Source organism: Microcebus murinus, chromosome 16 (assembly GCF_040939455.1).
Source record: "Microcebus murinus isolate Inina chromosome 16, M.murinus_Inina_mat1.0, whole genome shotgun sequence".
NCBI lineage: Eukaryota > Metazoa > Chordata > Mammalia > Primates > Cheirogaleidae > Microcebus > Microcebus murinus.
The window spans coordinates 58,473,740-58,492,010 of NC_134119.1; the positions used below are offsets into that span (position 1 = coordinate 58,473,740).

The 18,271-nt window shown below is 41.1% G+C and overlaps 1 protein-coding gene and 1 long non-coding RNA gene across 6 annotated transcripts in view; both read left to right on the forward strand.

Annotated features, from left to right (window-relative positions):
* GARRE1 (granule associated Rac and RHOG effector 1) overlaps positions 1 to 18,271 on the forward strand; it is a 64,339-nt gene that overhangs the window by 9,917 nt on the left and 36,151 nt on the right. For 2 of the 5 annotated variants that reach the window (XM_075992984.1, XM_012775126.2), the window contains exons 2-3: positions 7,526 to 7,580; positions 9,910 to 11,204. In XM_075992984.1, the coding sequence (XP_075849099.1) occupies positions 10,710 to 11,204 (495 nt within the window). In that variant the 5' untranslated portion in view covers positions 7,526 to 7,580; positions 9,910 to 10,709. Of the gene's footprint in view, positions 1 to 6; positions 1,723 to 7,525; positions 7,581 to 9,909; positions 11,205 to 18,271 lie in introns of those variants that run through there. The other 3 variants (XM_012775125.3, XM_012775129.2, XM_075992985.1) reach the window with 2 other exon arrangements.
* LOC142861079 (uncharacterized) lies at positions 11,211 to 17,522 on the forward strand. The gene is made up of 3 exons (XR_012912445.1): positions 11,211 to 11,941; positions 12,019 to 14,752; positions 15,083 to 17,522. It is a non-coding gene; the product is annotated as an uncharacterized LOC142861079 (long non-coding RNA).

Sequence of the window (18,271 nt, forward strand, 5' to 3'; positions counted from 1 at the left end):
GTAAGGCTGGGGAGGTGGATTCTGGCTACTTTCTAGAGGGCCTTGACTGAAGCTTGCAGTGGTCTCGGGAGCCCAGTCTGCTCTCTCAAATCCTTAACCAGGGCCTCAGCCTCTGTGGCACTCCCTCTCCTCTGAACTTATGGCATTTGCTTTTTTTTTTTTTTTTTTTTTTTGAGACAGAGTCTCGCTTTGTTGCCTAGGCTCGAGTGAGTGCCGTGGCATCAGCCTAGCTCACAGCAACCTCAAACTCCTGGGCTCAAGCAATCCTTCTGCCTCAGCCTCCCAAGTGGCTGGGACTACAGGCATGCGCCACCATGCCCGGCTAATTTTTTCTCTATATATTATTTGGCCAATTAATTTCTTTCTATTTATAGTAGAGACGGGGTCTCACTCTTGCTCAGGCTGGTTTCCAACTCCTGACCTCGAGCGATCCGCCTGCCTCGGCCTCCCAGAGAGCTAGGATTACAGGCGTGAGGCCTGGCATTTGCTTTTTAAACATCTTATTTAGCATTTACCCATCTCTTTTCCAGTGACCTTTTACTGTATTTGGACCTGTTATAGCTTAATTTGTAGGGGGACTTTATCTCCCCAGAGAGAGGTAGCTTTTTATACACTAGATAACTTGAATGTGGCAGTGTTGACATGTTAGGGTGGGTGAGTCTTTGTTCTAGGGGCTGTCCTGTGCGTCGTGGGATGTGTAGCAGCATTTCTGAACTCTACTCACTAGATGCCACTAGCACTTCCCAGTCCTGACAGCCAGAATGTCTCCAAATGCCAAATGTCAGGGGTATGGGGTAGAGGGTAGGGGGCAAAGCCATCCTCTTCCCCACTTATTGAAAACCACTGTGTTAAAGGATTGACTGCTGAATTGCTAATTTTGTAAAATGGAATAAAATAGAATGTTTGGTTCCCTGGGATTGGAGACCTTTGTTACTGTTTCAGTATCTGACATTCTCATATGTTCTTAGTTTGCTGCTTAGGTTATGCTGTGCCCTTTCAGTTGATGTTCAGGTGCATCTTCTGTGTGCTTGCATTGAGAGAGGTAGGGCCTGAGCACCTGGCAGGCTGGCTTCTAGTCCTCAGAAGGCCTTTCTCTCAGCTCTGTGCCTTGATCTTGCATGCTCTGGAAGGCTAGTATCTTGGAAGCTGGACAGAGAGGGTATAAAGGAGGGAATGAGAGGTTCAGGATGTAGTGGTAACTGTAGCTAATACTTATGGAGCAGTCGCTGCAGAACAGACATGGTGGTGAACAAGATAGGCAGGATCAAAAGTACAGGGTGGAAAGGTGAGGGAACAGGACAGGGACCATCTAGGGTAACACCTTAGGTTTAGGCTAAAGGTCGGCAATGTCTTAAACCAAGCAAGGCAGTAAATACAGCAGGGGGAGCAGGGAATAGAAGGGTGACAAGGTAAAATTTGAAGAGCTTGAGGAGATGTCTCATGGGTCTAGTCTGAGGAGGGTCTAGATTGGAGAGTTGAATTTGGAAATCATTAGCAATGGGTATGGCGGATGATCTTCTGAAGAGAGATCATTTTACTTTTCCTTGTTTTGATTCAACTTTCTGTCAATTCCAGGAACCCTAGAGCTTTAAATTGTCTCCTAAGAGTGAAACTGAATGTCATATTCTAGGTATTTGACAGGTGCCGTGATGGCTCAGCCTCTGGCAGAAGACTGCCAGGCCCACATCCAGCTCTGTGGATGACTACTGCCTTACCCACGTGGTAAGAACCTGAAGAACTCACTTAACCTCTTTATATGCCTCACCTACCTCACAGGGTCATTGTGAGAATTAAATCAGATAATGTGTAAAGTTACCTAATTTGCAGTGCCTGGAAATTAGTACACATTCAGTTAATGTCAGCTCTTTTTGTTTTAGAGTTCTAGAGAGGCTTAAATGAGATTATATATCTAAAGCTCCAAGTATAATGCTTGACATGTAGCCACTTGGTGAGTGGTCTGTTTTTTTTTTTTTTAATTTTGAGACAGAGTCTCGCTTTGTTGCCCAGGCTAGAGAGAGTGCCATGGCGTCAGCCTAGCTCACAGCAACCTCAAACTCCTGGGCTCAAGCGATCCTACTGCCTCAGCCTCCCGAGTAGCTGGGACTACAGGCATGCGCCACCATGCCCGGCTAATGTTTTCCTATATATATTAGTTGGCCAATTAATTTATTTCTATTTATAGTAGAGACAGGGTCTTGCTCTTGCTCAGGCTGGTGTCGAACTCCTGACCTTGAGCAATCTGCCCGACTCGGCCTCCCAGAGTGCTAGGATGACAGGTGTGCCCTGTTTTGAGTACTTGTGTGAATGTGGCATATCTTCAGTAGCTTATTTATTTATTTTTTTAAGCAGAACCTTATTTCTAACACTTAATTACTACCTCTGTGGATTGTAAGGGTGACTGCTTATGCTGTGCAGAGATACCACTAAATAAATACAGAGGATGAGCTAGTCATTCAACATTATCTATTGAATGTTTGCAGTGTGCTTAGCGCTCTTGATTATCTTGAATGAGCTCAGTGACCCTGGGGCTTGGTGGTAGGAGGGAAATGCAGAGGAAACTGGCAGTTGTGATGCAGTATGTTACAGTACAGCGAAGCTAATGTTAAGATGGGGCTAAACAGGAGGTCAAGGCTGCAGTGAGCTTTGATCTCTCCAGCCTTGGTGACAGAGGGAGACCTGCCTCTAAAAAGAAAAGATGGGCCTAAAAATGGTGTTACAGTGGCACACAGAAGGACCCTAGGTTCTTGTCAAAGTCTTTGTCAAAATGGCTTCTCAGAAAAGTGACGTCTCTTCCCGGTACTTTTGAAGATGAAAAAAAAAAAGGAAGAAGTGACGTCCAAGTTAGATATCCAGGGAGAATGAGGGTAAATCAAGAGAACTTTCTAGACAGAGAGAATGGAACATATAGACAGGTGGTAAGAGGGAACATGGCACAGGTAAGAAGTGGGTGGGGGGGATGGTGTGAGAAAGTTGGGAAGGGTAGTGAACCACCATAGTGGATTTTAAGCAGGAGAGTGGCGTGATCACGTTGGCTCTAGAATGGTCACACGCCAACCAGAGGGGAGCAGTGCAGGCATTTGGAAGATCACTCAGGATGTGCCTCTGTAATTCAGGCAAGAGGTAAAGATGGTCTGAGCTTTGGTATGGCAGCGAAGGTAGAAGGGAAAGGACTTGAGAGATACTAAGAAGGCAGGAAGGATAAGACTTAATGATGGATTGGATGTGAAGGAGAGTGAGGAGTGAAGGGTAGCTCTTAGGTTCCTGCATTGTTCAAGTAGGCAGATGGTGATACTTTTCTCTTAGGGAAGGAACACTGAAAGACTTGAGACTTGGCTTTGGACACTTGATTTGGGGACCTTTCCAATAAGGCAGTTGTTGGGTTCTGGAGCACAGGAGAAAGATCTGGTCTAGCTAGAAAGATGGGTTTGGGAATCCTCCCAGGGAAAATATGTTGCTCTTGGAAACAGAGGGCACAGCATAGAACTCTGAGGAACCACGGCACTTATGGTCTGTCAGAGGAGGAGTGGCTCAAAGGAGCAACTAAGAATGGTCAGAAGTAGGAGAGCTAGGAGGACTAGCATCTTTTCATAGTAGCAACCTATAGAGTTGCTTCACTTTTTAATGTGGTAACTGATAAAGGGAGGCAAAAAAGTAGAGTTCTAAGGAGGGAAGAACAGAGGACTGAATCTTTGAGGCATTTTCTCTTGCCTGGGTAGATATTTTAAATTTATGGATGTTGAGAATAAAATTCTTCAAAGCATTTTTCTGGTGTGCATTTCTAAATATGGTTTGTGTCAGTCTGAACTGACTCAAAACATGGAAATGGTTGGGCTTTGAACTTCATAGACAATAACTTCACTAATCTGCCTAAAGAATTTCCTGTAGTGTCTCCACTTTATCAAGGGTAAATATTTGGGTTTACATTTTTGTGGATTGGAAAGGATAGAACATTTTCTGTGTTTTTTTTTTTTTTCTCTGAAGAGGGACTTGTTTATGGAGTGATTCATCTTTTTATTTTGTGTAACAGCTTTATTGAAATATAATTCACATACCATATAATTACCCTTTTTTGTTTGTTTTTTTAACACAGGGTCTTGCTCTGTCATCCAGGCTAGAGTGCAGTAGCATAATAGCTCATTGCAGCCTCCAGCTCCTGGGCTCAAGTGATTCTCCTGGCTCAGCCTCCCGAGTAGCTAGGACTACAGGCAGATGCCATCCTCCCCCACCTCCACCTATTTTGTATTTTTTGTGGAGATGAGGTCTTGCCATTTTACCCAGGCGGGTCTCGAACTCCTGGCCTCAAGTGATCTTCCCCCCTCTGCTTCCCAAAGTGCTGGAATTACAGGCATGAGCCACTGTGCCTGGCCATATGTTTAATATTTTAAGGAGCCACTATACTGTTTTCCATAGTGGCTGTACCATTTTATATTTCTGCCAGCAATATGCGGAGTTCCAGTTTCTCCATGTCCTTGCCAACACTTATTTTCTGTTTTCTTTTTTTTTTAATTATACCCATCCTAATGGTTATGAAGTGGTGTCTCATAGTGCTTTTGATCTGCATTTACCTAATGATTAGTTTTGTTGAGCATTTCATATGCTTACTGCCATTTGTAGATATCTTGGGATAAAAATCTATTCAGGTCCTTTACACATTTTAAAAATTGGATTGTTTGTGACATTTTGAGCAGGATGATTAAAAATAAATTGGATTTTTTTATTGAGTTGTGAGAGTTCTTTATATATTCTGGATATTAATTACTTTTCAGATATATGATTTACAAATATTTTCTCTTTTTCTGTGCATTGCCTTTTTGCTCTATTCATAATGTCTTTTGATATACAAAAGTTTTGATTTTGAAGAAGCCAGGTTTATTTGTTTTTTTTCTTTTGTTGCCTGTGCTGTTGGTGTTATATCCAAGAAATAATTGCCCAGTCTGAACTCATTAATTTTTATGTATTTAATGATTTTTACTCTCACATGGTTATTTTTTCTTTTGATACTTAAATTGTCCCATTATTGGCCATTAATAGAGCTTATTATTCTTCAGGTTAACTCTGGGTCCTTTTGACATGAGTCCCCTGTTTTCTGGCCCAACAAGAAGTCTGGGACTTATCTTTTTGGTTTCTGACCCCAGAAATTTCCTTAAAGCCATTTCCTTAAAGAGCTCTGATTCTTTTTAGTAGGAAGTGATATTAGGGTCATTCATTGCAACTGGGATGTGAAGTCTTTTAGTTGTTTTTTTTTTTTTTTTCAGTAAAGTTAGGGAATACATGCTTTTTAGAAAGAAAAGGATAAACTATGATTTCAGACTGATATTTCCAATTCAGATAAAGGATTTAAAAATTTTTATATCTTTGATTTTATATTTGTCTCTTCTCATTTGCTGACAGTAACACCAGAGAGGTACAATCAAAACAGGGCTTTAAACTTGAAGTAATTCTTCTCTGTGTGGTTATGCCACTAATTTGATAATTTAGGTCTATCTGTCTTTTTTTAATTTTTAGGGATATTTTTCTTTTTTATTTATATTTGTTTTGTAATTATATAAAATATTTACAAGGTTTAAAGATACTATAAAGTCAGATAAATTGAAAGAAGTCTGGCTTTCCTCCTTTCTGGTGTTCTCTGTACCTAATAGGTAAACATTTTTATTGGTTTTTGGTTTATTCTTCCATTGCTTGTTTTAAAAAATAAAAGTGTGTATGTTTTTGTCCACTATACCTTACTCCATTCCTATTTTATTTCTTCCTTTGTTTTTCATCTTGGCAATTATATTTCTTACTTCCAAGAATTTTCTGGATTTTGGCTTCCATAATGATTTACTTGCCTTTGTTTTAAGGATACACTATCTTTGCCAGGTGTGGTTGTGCACACCTGTAGTCCCAGCTACTTGGAAGGCTGAGGCAGAAGGATGGCTTGAGCCCAGGAGTTTGAGGTTGGAGTGAGCTATTATGACACCACTGCACTCCAGCCCAGGAGACAGAGCAAGACCATTTAAAAAAAAAAGAAAATATAAAGGATGCACTATCTTTTCAAATCCCTCTGAGGATACCAGTCAGAATTCTTTCCAGGTGTTTTTCTGGGACCTAAAATATATCTTTTTTCTTTGGTTTGGTCAGCTTTTCTTCTTAGTTGTCCTTTTTTGTGCTCTTGGTTTTCCTTCACTGTCTGGTATCCTCTTTTTTTTTTTTTTGAGACAGAGTGTCACTTTGTTGCCTAAGCTAGAGTGAGTGCTGTGGCATCAGCCTAGCTCACAGCAACCTCAAACTCCTGGGCTCAAGCAATCCTGCTGCCTCAGCCTCCCAAGTAGCTGGGACTACAGGCACACGACACCATGCCCGGCTACTTTTTTCTATATATATCAGTTGGCCAATTAATTTCTTTCTATGTATAGTAGAGACGGGGTCTCGCTCTTGCTCAGGCTGGTTTCAAACTTCTGACCTCAGGCCTCCCAGAGTGCTAGGATTACATGCGTGAGCCACCAGGCCTGGCCTGGTATCCTCTTTATGTTGGTAATTGGCATGAGGTCCTTCTGTTGTTCCAGCAGTCCTCTTGCTAGGAGTTGGCTGATTGAGTGATTGGGAGTGGAAAGTACAAATGAGATCAGGTTGATTACTCTGTTTCCCACTCCTGATTTTTTTACCTGCTGACTCAAAGCTGGGCATTTCTCCAGTGCCTGCAGGGAAAAGGGCTCTGCCTCTCTGCACTCCTTTGGCCTTGCATGTCCTAGGAAGTGGCCAGCTTTGCTCTGGTCTGTCTTGTAATACAATTTCCTCCGCTTTCTCTCTGCCGTCTAGAAAATGGCCAGTATTTAAATAGACTGTGGCCCTCAGACCTTTTCATTACTATTATGCTGTGATTCCCTCATGAATGAATGTCTGTACTGTTATATCACTGGGATTTGGGGAGGATGGGGAGGTAAGTGCATATGCCTATTTTTAGCCTGTCATCTTGAAAGGAAGCTCCTTCATGCCATACCATTGCTGACACGAGGACTGCTTGCTACTCCCTTTTCTCTGTTGGCTTAATGACTGAATGGGTTTACAATTGTTGTCTGTATTCACAAATCCTAGCTGTCAATCTTTAGTCAAATAGGAAAATTTTAGTTAATTCAGGGATTAAATTTCTCCTTGTAGCTACTAGGTCCATTTTAAGAAGAAGTTAGACATCACTGAAGCACTTGATGCTTCCTACCCTGGGATAGATAGGTTTGTGTTGGGTTCAGGGGTTGCCTAACTTTACAGCATCTTTCTTCTTTCTCTAACTTTTTTCCAGACAAACAGAAATAACAAGGCCTGTTTACTTTTGCTTGTTTTGTGGGGATGATGATAACAACATCAAGCATTTAGTACCTAATATATGCCAGATATTATTCTAAGTGCTTTATGTGAATGAACGCATTTAACTCAATAACAGTAATTACTGCGTTTTTTGTTTTGTTTTCTTTTTCTAAAGTTTTCTTTCTATTTTCCTAACTGCTAGACTATATGGGAAGTAATTACTGTTATTATCCCTATTTTACAGACAATGAAACTGAGGCAGAGAGAGGTTAAGGAACTTGCTCAAGGTCACATAGCTGGTAAGTGGCAGAGCCAGGATCTCACAGAGTTAGGCAGGCTCCCAAGACACCTCTTGTATTCACTTCGGTATCTGCCTCTCTGAAGGGAAGTGCTTCAGGAGATTTTCCCAGGACGACTGACCACTTTTCGTATCTTGCCAATTATGGGTATAAGAAAACCCTCTTATACTAAATCTTGATCTGGTTTTAGGCATGTTCTTTACTGTTTGAAATAGAAATTGCTGATGACTCTGATTGCAGAAATGAATGTTTTAAATGATGTAATCATGTCCGAGTTGCATTTTAATTTATTGAGAACCTTTGCAAATTATTGTGTGGAAAAGATGTGACTTAACTACTAAAAATGCTTTTTTTGCTATGTGTTTGAGAATTTTAAGTAGCATTAAAACTTTTGAATACATTACTTAAATCTTACAAGTCTTGGCTACACTAACTTCTGAGGTCTTTCCTAATTCGTATTTATTTCCATGCAGCATGAATAGTGGATTCATAAATGGAGAATGTTTTTCCAGTGAAAATTCTTTTTAAGAAAATAAGGAAAAGAAATGCCCTTAAATGGATTGAACATATTTTAGCCTTTCAGGCAGCATAATATGGTAGGAAAGCATTTGAAAAACATTGAGACAGCATTTGGAAGAATTTAACTTTTAAAAAATAAAAATAAAATCCAGGTGCTTATGTGCATGTGTATGTACATGTTTGTGTGCATTTTAAACATTTTGTTTCAGAAATGTCCAGTAATATATACTATTAGAGCAAATGATATGATGAACCTCATGCACCCATCACTTGACTTCCAACGGTATGTTAGTGGGGTGTCGCGCACACCTTAGTCCCAGCTACTTGGGAGGCTGAGGCAGGAGGATCACTTGAGGCCAGGAGTTTGAGGTTGCAGTGAGCCATGATGATGCTGTTGCACTCAAGCTAGGGCAACAGAGCAAGACTGTTTCAAACCAATAGACAAAAAATTGTATGAAATCCTGAAAGGCTGTGTGAAGTGGAATTGTCACAGTACTATACTAAATATACGCAAGATTCACTACCTAAAGGGTCTTCTGGGTATTTTTTAAGATGTTCAGGAACCCTCTGATTATTTGTTTCATAGGTTGATATTTTTGTATTTTAGACTTTTAAGGAGTAACCCATTATGTTGGGAATATAAATATTTCAAGTGGTATTAGTGTTAGATATATAGTTGATCCTCATTTTTTTGTGGATTCTGTATTTACAAGTATTTGCCTACTTGGTAAACTTTATTTGTAACCCAAGATCAGTACTTAGGGCTTTTGTAATCATTTTCAGAACATGCACAGAGTGCGAAAAATTTGAGTCTCCCAACACGCACATCCCCAGCTGAAATCAAATAAGGCATGCTCTGCCTTCGTGTTTTAGCTCTCAGACTGTAAACAGTGTCCTCTTCATCATCTATTTGATGTCATACTTTCTGCATTTTTCTGCTTTTTGTTGGCAATTTCATTATTTCAAATGGCCCCTAAACATAATGCTGAAGTGCTGTCTAGTGTTCCTAAGCTCCAGAGGGCTGTGATGTGCCTTATGGAGAAACTGTGTGTTAGATGAGCCTCATTTAGGCATGAGTTACAGCTCTGTTGGCTGTGAGTTCAGTATCAATGGATGAATGAATCAACAGTATATGTTAGATAAGGTATCTTTAAACAGAACACACATAAAACAAGTTTACGTATTGATTGCTGTATGAAAATGTTGTGACCAGAGGCTGATAGGAACCCGACTCATGTAGCCTGTGCTTTAGGCCAGCCAGGTATCCTGAGCAGACCTGTGCGGTCCTGCTTGAGGACCTCTGCTGTGGAAGTCCTTTCACTTGGTGAGCCCCGCCTGTCCCTTTTGTACTTGTTGAAAACCTATCCTACGATCCAGGCCTACCTCAGAATGATTTTTTTTTCAAACAACTTCCTGATTTCTCTTGTTCTTTGATCATCCCTCCCTTTGCTGATCCCCCAATAAAGTCTGATCTCCCAGACTTGTCAGCAGCCCTCACTATGACATGAGTCCTCATCCTGTCCTCTTGCAGACTGTGACGCCTTCCAGGGGGAAATAAGGGAGTGCTGAATACAGATCCAGGCCACGTTTGCTGTGGAATCATACTTTTGTAGCATTATTTTTATGCTGTATCTTCAGGGATTTTCTAACAATCATCTCATAGTTCAGCTCTGCTTCTGTAAGGTTATCATATGATTTCTTATTAATTTGTAGCCCACCTTTGTGAATAATAGCATTGCAGAAGTTAATGTTCCAGAATTACTCCTTGTCTTATAGCCTTCCTAACTTTATTTTATTTTTCCCCTTACAGGAAATGACTTAGAGGCCTTACAAATACATCTGTGCATTCTTGCTTCAGACTTCACAATTGAGGGCCAGTCCAGTCTGGAAGCACCTCTTATTAATGTTACAAGGAAACCGCTACCTCAGCAAACAAAAGGAAAGGAGGAGAAGACTTATAATAACAAATGCCATTTTTAAAAAAAGTTTGTTTTCAGAAAACATTAGAGGAAATTTGGAAATTTTTTGCATTGCAGAGACAAAGCTTTACAGGTAAATGGATTTGACAGGCAGGCTCTGTCAAAATTCTGCAGAGGTTTGATCTTCCTTCCTAAGGACTTTGTTTAAAGTAATTCCGTACTGCTTTTTAAATTGCTGTTGATCAGCTTGTGGGTTTTTGGGTTCTAACTTTTTGGTATGTTGAAGATACATTGTATTACATTATATTACATTTTTAAAGGTTAAGTTATTTTTCTGCCATTGTAAATACAAATATGGAAATATTCTTGCAAAGCAATTATAAGTAAACATTTTTCTCAGCAAGCATATCTTTTTATTGAGAGAGTGGAATGCTAAACAGTTCTTATGTAGCATTTTGGACACACTTTTATTTTTTGTCAGAGGTCCTGCCTACACTGAAAATATTAGTTATATAAACCTGTTGTCCTTCTCACATCTACATTGGATCACGTCACCTGCCTCATGGAAATGCCTTTTTTAAAACTTAGATTTGCAGAACTCCACTATTTTTATACCTAGCTACCACTTTGGGAAAAAAAAAGAATCAGAACCCTGACCTACTCAGGGTCACTGGGACAGTCTCTCTCCCGTATGTATTGCTGCAGTGCCCAGGACAGTAAAATGGACTACAAGCGGCGCTTCTTGCTTGGCGGGTCCAAGCAGAAGGTGCAGCAGCACCAGCAGTACCCGATGCCCGAGCTGGGCCGAGCACTGAGTGCTCCCCTGGCATCTACAGCCACCACTGCCCCCCTGGGCAGTCTGACCGCTGCAGGCAGCTGCCACCACGCCATGCCCCACTCCACTCCCATCGCCGACATCCAGCAGGGCATCTCTAAGTACCTGGATGCCCTCAACGTCTTCTGCCGTGCCAGTACTTTCCTCACAGATCTTTTCAGCACTGTGTTCAGGAACTCTCACTACTCAAAGGCGGCCATGCAGCTCAAAGACGTGCAGGAGCACGTCATGGAAGCAGCCAGTCGGCTGACCTCGGCCATAAAGCCTGAGATCGCCAAAATGCTGATGGAACTCAGTGCTGGGGCTGCAAACTTTACCGATCAGAAGGAATTCAGTCTGCAGGACATTGAGGTAGAGTATCTTCTGTGTCATACTTAGGTAGCAAAATATATTCCAGAGGTAAGTGAAGATATGGTCTTAGTTTTTTCCAAATCATTGGAATGGTAGCCGTTGCCCTCTTTCTGTTGGTACTCTCTCCTTGTAAAAAATTTGTGTGTGCCACGTTCTGAATTGCTTTCATTTCAAATTAAGTAGGTTAAAAGACTGTTAAACAAACGAGCCTATATTTTATGTTGTTGTCCTTTAAATTTTCAAATTGGATCCTGATTTCCAAGTAACACATTGTTAAAAAGTTCTTAGTGGGTATTGGGAATTCTAAATATGATTAAGAGCTTTATTTGTGGATTTTCATTATGTGGGATTGATTTGTAGAAAGTTACATATGTTTATAGGATAAATTGTTTTTTCAGTTCTAAACTCACAGCTGTTCACATTCAGATGCATTTGAGTCTTAGTCAACACATTTATTGGGGTCTTTTATTTTTTTCCCGTGCAGAACTCACAGTCTATCTTGAGGTCATTGATACTTACAATGAAATATTCTTGTTTTTCAGGGCTCTAGATTAAAATGTAAGATTAGAATATAAGTTTCATTCAGAATAAAGATGACCTTTTTCATTGACCTTGTTTAGGAAATGTTTTATTAAACTTTGATTGCTTATGTTAGTTCAGTAGATTTAAAAAATTATTTTTAGTTGTTCAGAGTGTTAATTTGAGATTGATTTTTCCATGTGTCCTTACATGTCTAGGTGAAGTTCTTTTTTTTTTTTTTTTTTTTTTTTTTTTTTTTTTTTTCTTTTTTGGAAGGTAGTTTAAGCTGTGAGAGGTGAAGTTCTTGGATATGAAGTGCTAGGAGGGAGAATGTCCCTTTCCTTATCCTTGGGCTGAAATCACCAGGCTTTTAAGTCAAATCTGATAATTAAGGTGGCTGAATGAGCTAACACTGCTTTGGGTTTTGTAAAAAAAAGAGGTAGACTATTAAGTAATATGACTAATTTTTATTCTATTTAAAAGTGATTTTGAAGAGATTTGTAAGAGGGACTTAGAATTATTTTTTAAGAAATAGCATCATTGGTGTAAATCAGAGATTATCAAACTTTTTTTGTAAAGGGCAGATAGGAAATTTTAGGCTTCATGGGCCACATGTGGTCTCTGACACTATTTTTTTAAACAACCCTTTAAAATTATAAAAGTAAAGTTAGATGTGGTGGTGTGCACCTGTAGTCGCTGCTGAGGTGGGAGGATCACCAGAACCCAGGAGTTCAAGGCCAGCTTGGGCAATTTAAGGAGACCCTGTCTCTTTAAAAAAAAAAAAATGCTGGGCCTGGTGGTTGATGCCTATAATCCCAGCACTTTGGGAGGTCAAAGCAGGAGGATTTATTTAGGCCAGCCTCAGCAACATAGTGAGACCCTGACTCAATTAAAAAAAAAAAAAAAAGGTAAATATCAATTTTACCTTGTGGCCCTGTCTATTCCATTAACTGTATTTGGCCTATGGACTATAGTTTGCTGCACCTGTTGGTATAAACATGTAGTAACCTTCTTGGGTCATTTTATATTGAGAGAAATTATTATTTTGAAAGTGTTTATAGAATGGCTTGTCATAGTGTAAAGTATTTTTAAAGTTATATAGATAAAGCAGGTCTGTACTTCTCAAAAGAAATTCGTGCAACGAAACATAAAACTTCTTTCCTCTCCCATCCCATTCCTTTCCCTTGACATGACCACTGTTGACTGGTTGGTGTATGCCATTCCAGACTATTGTCTGTACATGCACAGGTACATATTTGTGCACACACAAAAGTAGCTTTTGTGGCTTCTGTTTGTTTTACATAAAGAACCACGTTGTCCAGCCACCGGTGTGCCCGGTCAGTGCTTGACCGAGATGTGGCAAGAGAACAGCTAGGGACACTTTGCCCTCTTTTGGAAAGTGTTGAACAATGTCAGACCCTGACTGTCTACGCCATGATGACATAAGCACTTTTAGCTTTATTTAGGACTTCAGGCAAGAGTGGTTTGAAAAATAAGGTCAAAGGCTATTATTTTAACCTGAACATTATTGAGCTCTTCTTCACGCCATGTTCCAGGTATTGGAGGAGACAGCGCTAGACCTGCATGGCCCTTTGTGCCTCAGGTCAGGACAATTAGAGAAGATAACCAACCCTGAGAAAGGAGTAGGTTCCTAGTAAGCTACTGGGGTACGGCAGTACTTTGTTTTTTCAGATTTCCTGGGACCAGCATGGACCGCTGAAGCCAGGAATGGGGGAAAATTTGTTGTAGTTTGGAATTTGACTTGGCTCTCACTATTGAAATGCTGATTAGGATAGCTGGAATACTACCATGTTTTTTGTACATAATCGCCCAAATTTTCTAAGACTAATCTGGAAACTAAGTGCTCTTGGTGGGTTTTAGAATCTATTGTATCTATTCTAAGTTTCAAACAGCTGACTTACAAATGAATTTCAACATGCGATTGCCAGTTGTCAGCCCACAGACTTAACATTTTCCTTTTTCCCCAGATATGTGCTGCCAGGGGATTTAGCTGTAGGCCAGTGAGGGTTTCTCTTAGAATGTTCACTAACTCAGATGAAATGGCCAGGCATTTGGATTTTTTTCCTGTTGTTATTTTTTTAGGGTTTTATAAGTAAGGCCCCCAAAAGGCTCTTTAACATTCATTCCTGGGGAATGGAATCTGTGGCCTTATGTTGCTGAACTTGACTGGCTAGGCAAGGCCTCTACTCAGGAGCTCAGCCCAGGACTGTGGGTGAAGAAAGCCCTGAATTCGGGAGTATTCAAATGCTTGACCATTGCAAACCTAGGACAACGTATGGATCCCCCTCCTACCCCCGAAGGTGGCCAGTGCATGCGTCTATTGCTCCCCAGGTGATTCTGATTTACAGCCAGGTTTGGGGTTTACTTATTAATTGGCAGATACTGATGCCCGGGAGCTGTGGTTGCCAACTGTGTGCTCTGCCACTCTGCTCTGGAACAGGCAGGAGTCTGTCCAGTCTGTACTCATCAGTGACTTTGCCCCTTAGCCGGGGTGCATCCCCTCACAGTCTGCTGTTAGGGTAATGAGTTGTAGCTATGATGTTTCACTAGTTGACTAGTGCCTGCCATAGTGTTTGTCTTGTATGTCAGCCCGGAAGTAAATTATGGGGCACAGAGTTAGAAGATGTAGGTTTAGAAGGTGACCCTACTTACTGCCTGTATGGCCCTGAGCAAATCTTTTAACATTTCTGAGCCTCAATTTGCCCATCTATAAAATGGACTTTCCACCCACCTTCCAGAGTTCTTATGAAGATCAGAAGTGATTATTAGTGTGTGTGTGATTAGCACTGTGCCTCAGGTAGTTGTTGTCATCATCATCACTATTATTGTTTCCATCGTGGCTTGAAAGGTACTATTAGCTCTTCTCTGAAGTGCAGAGGACAATAATGTATGAAGCTGACATCAGAGAGAAATATGCAGCAAGTTATTCCTCTGATTGGAACACTTTTAGGTGGAAACAGGGTCACTGGGACAGTCCCAGAATACTTGTCCCTGCCCTTTCTTACCAGGTTCTTTTTTTTTTTTTTTTTTTTTTGAGACAGAGTCTCGCTTTGTTGTCCAGGCTAGAGTGAGTGCCGTGGCGTCAGGCTAGCTCACAGCAACCTCAAACTCCTGGGCTTGAGCGATCCTTCTGCCTCAGCCTCCCGAGTAGCTGGGACTACAGGCATGCGCCACCATGCCCGGCTAATTTTTTATATACATATCAGTTGGCCAATTAATTTCTTTCTATTTATAGTAGAGACGGGGTCTCGCTCTTGCTCAGGCTGGTTTTGAACTCCTGACCTCGAGCAATCCTCCCGCCTCGGCCTCCCAGAGAGCTAGGATTACAGTCTTACCAGGTTCTTGAGGTAGGTACTTTCCTTTCCCATTCGTGTTCTCTTGGGTGTCCTAAGGCAGCAGCAGTATTACCTGCCTGATGACAGAACTGCCAGGACCTTTTCATCATAAAAGCCTAAGAGAACATCTTCCACCAATAGTTAACTGCCTTGCACTGAGAATGGGACATGGGGAAGAAAGTGGACAGGAAGGGTGTCCATTGAGTGCACTTGCAGTAGTAGCAAGGAACCATGGGTAAGCCAATTGACAGTTTAGGTAGGATTTTTCTCCTCTAGATTTATAGAAAATTTATAGTTTATATTGAATATGAACTAGAATTTTGTCTAAAATGAAAAACATTCTCAGCAGGTGCTTCATGGAATTCCTTTGTATATGTCTCAAACTGTCAGTCCAGCCAAAATGTGAATTCAGGAAAAATATGGTTCCCCATATTGAAATTATTCTCTGTACCAAGCTTGTATCTTTTCTTTTTGAGTCTAGGAGTGTCTCTGCTGGTGGTTTTTTTGTTTGTTTTTTGTTTTTTTAGAAATAGGATCGCACTCTGTCACCAGGCTGGAGTATAGTGGCCCAGTCATAGCGTGGTGCAGCTTTGAACTCCTGGGCTCAAAAGATCTTCTGGCCTCAGCCTCCTGAGTAGTCAGGACTGCGGGTGTGTGCCGCCACCCCAGCTAATTTTTTAAAAATTTTTTGTAGAGATGGGGAGTCTCATAGTGTTTCCTAAGCTGGTCTCAAGCTCTTGGCCTTAACCAGTCCTCCTGCTTTGGCCTCCCAAAGTGCTGAGATTGTAGATGTGAGCCATCATGCCCGTTCTTCACTGGTGGTTTTGTGATTGTGTTTATTCTAGTGTTTCTGGAATTAACATGCCAAGCTGACTGAATTGAGTTAGCTAATTTTTCTTTGATTTTATCTACCTTAGTTTCATTTGTTCTGGAAATCTCTTCCCCTAATTAAGGATCATTTGCAGTTAAAACATGTACTTCATATTGAGAAAGTACAGATAGCCAGGCATGGTGGCTCATGTCTGTGATTCTAGCATTTTGGGAGGTAGAGACAGGAAGATTGCTTATGGACAGGAGTTTGAGCCACCGTGCCTGGCCAGGGCTGGACCTTTTGATTTTGTCAAGACGTGTGTGCGACCAAGTTGTTATACTGAAAATTATTAACCAATAGGAGAAAAGTAAAGAATTAAGCAAATTTCCTGCTTCTCCAATATAGACTGCCATTCATGGTAACCAAATAGCCCTAATGGATGAGAGAAACGTCTATGTAGAAGAATCTCAAAATTCTTCTGCATAGAAGGGATGATATAATTAGGAAAGTCACCATTTTGTAGACCATGATGAAGCCAGTGACTCAGTGGTTAGCCATGGAAGATGAAAACCATGTGATGAAAGGTGCTGGGGAACTGCATGTGAAAGAGACCAGGCCATCCCCACCCAATCCCATTGATCAGTCTCAGGGAAAACAAAAACCCTTAAATAATCTAATCAAGCTTCTAGAATGAGTTTCCAGTCTACAGGAGATACTGAGTATGGTGAAACAAATTATGCAACATCACAAAAAAGTGATAGGACAAATTCAGAATGTGGCATATTCTAGTCAGTTGACCTGATTTGTTCAATAAGTTAGTAGCATGAAAGAAAATTAGGTTCTCGATTAAAAGAGAGTTTAACAGCCAAATAAAATACCTTTTTGGTAATCTTACCAAATAAACAGCCAAATTGCCTTTTGGGGGTTGAAATTCAAACCAAATGTAAAAAGATTATTTTTGAACTTTCAACATGAACTGGGTCTTGGTTCATTGGGATTTACTTGAGAAACAAACAAAAAAAAATGGGGAAGGGGCGAAGGACAGATGGAAAAAACATGGCAAATATTAATGAGATTGAAGCTTTTTGGTGGGGTGTGTGGGGTTTGTTATGCTGTGCTTTTGTATATGTTTGGATATTTCCCAAATTTATAAAAAGGGAGAGAGAAACTTATGACTGGCTAATAGGAGGAATGTATCAGAGTATGCAATGAATGAGTCCATTGTGTTTGCAGATGCAGTGGTCTAACAGAAAAGGGTGTATTGAGTATTTAGAACTCCCAAGGTGTAGGGGTGAAGAGAAAAGCAGGTGGCTCTTCAGAAACATGAAGAGAATAAAAGTGAATCAAAGGAGAAAATGGGAAGAGAGAGAAAGCACTTTCTGAAGGCAGGACCCCAACAGCAGGTAGCAGTCAAGGAAAAAAAGACGTTCCGAATTTTGGTGACCCGTGATTGAATGGCAATGTGGGTTTCTTTTAGGAGAATACAACTTAAAATTTCAGACTTGCTAAAAAGGCTTAGTGAATATAAGGGAAAAATTAGGTTTGGTGGGCAAATCAGAAGGAAACAGAAATAGAAGAGTTTGTGGAGTGTAATTTTAGGTAGAACTGCCTTTCCTGGGTTGATTTTTTTTTTTTTTTTTTTTTTTTTTTTTTTTTGAGACAGAGTCTCACTTTGTTGCCTAGGCTAGAGTGAGTGCCGTGGCGTCAGCCTAGTTCACAGCAACCTCAGACTCCTGGGCTCAAGTGATCCTTCTGTCTCAGCCTCCCAAGTAGCTGGGACTACAGGCATGCGCCACCATGCCCGGCTAATTTTTTCTATATATATTAGTTGGCCAATTAGTTTCTTTCTATTTATAGTAGAGACGGGGTCTCGCTCTTGCTCAGGCTGGTTTTGAACTCCCGACCTCGAGCAATCCGCCCGCCTCGGCCTCCCAGAGAGCTAGGATTACAGGTGTGAGCCACCGCGCCCGGCCTTTCCTGGGTTGATTTTTGCGGTTGCTGGTCAGCCTGTGAGATTTCACAGGCTTGGAAAACAGCCTGTTCTGGAGCTTCCCTCATCTTCACAAATCAGGAATCTGAGTGTCTGTAAAATGGCATTTGCCTAAAATCATTCTGGGACCCGCACACACAGAGGTTTGTGTCCCGTGTGTCTAGTACCTCTCTGCTGCCCCAGGCCAGTGCAGTCTGCAGGGGGCTTGTAGGCAGAGTCCATCCCGCCGTGGGACCAGGCTTTCTGCCCCCTTCACTAAGGCTGAGATGTCCAGAGGCAGGAATGCAGAAATATCCTGATGTGGCGGAACCCCTGTGAGCCCTTGCTTGCTCCAGGACCATTCCTGAGTAGGCCCGGCTCCCTGGCCTGCTTCCCTCTTCATGCGCTGTGC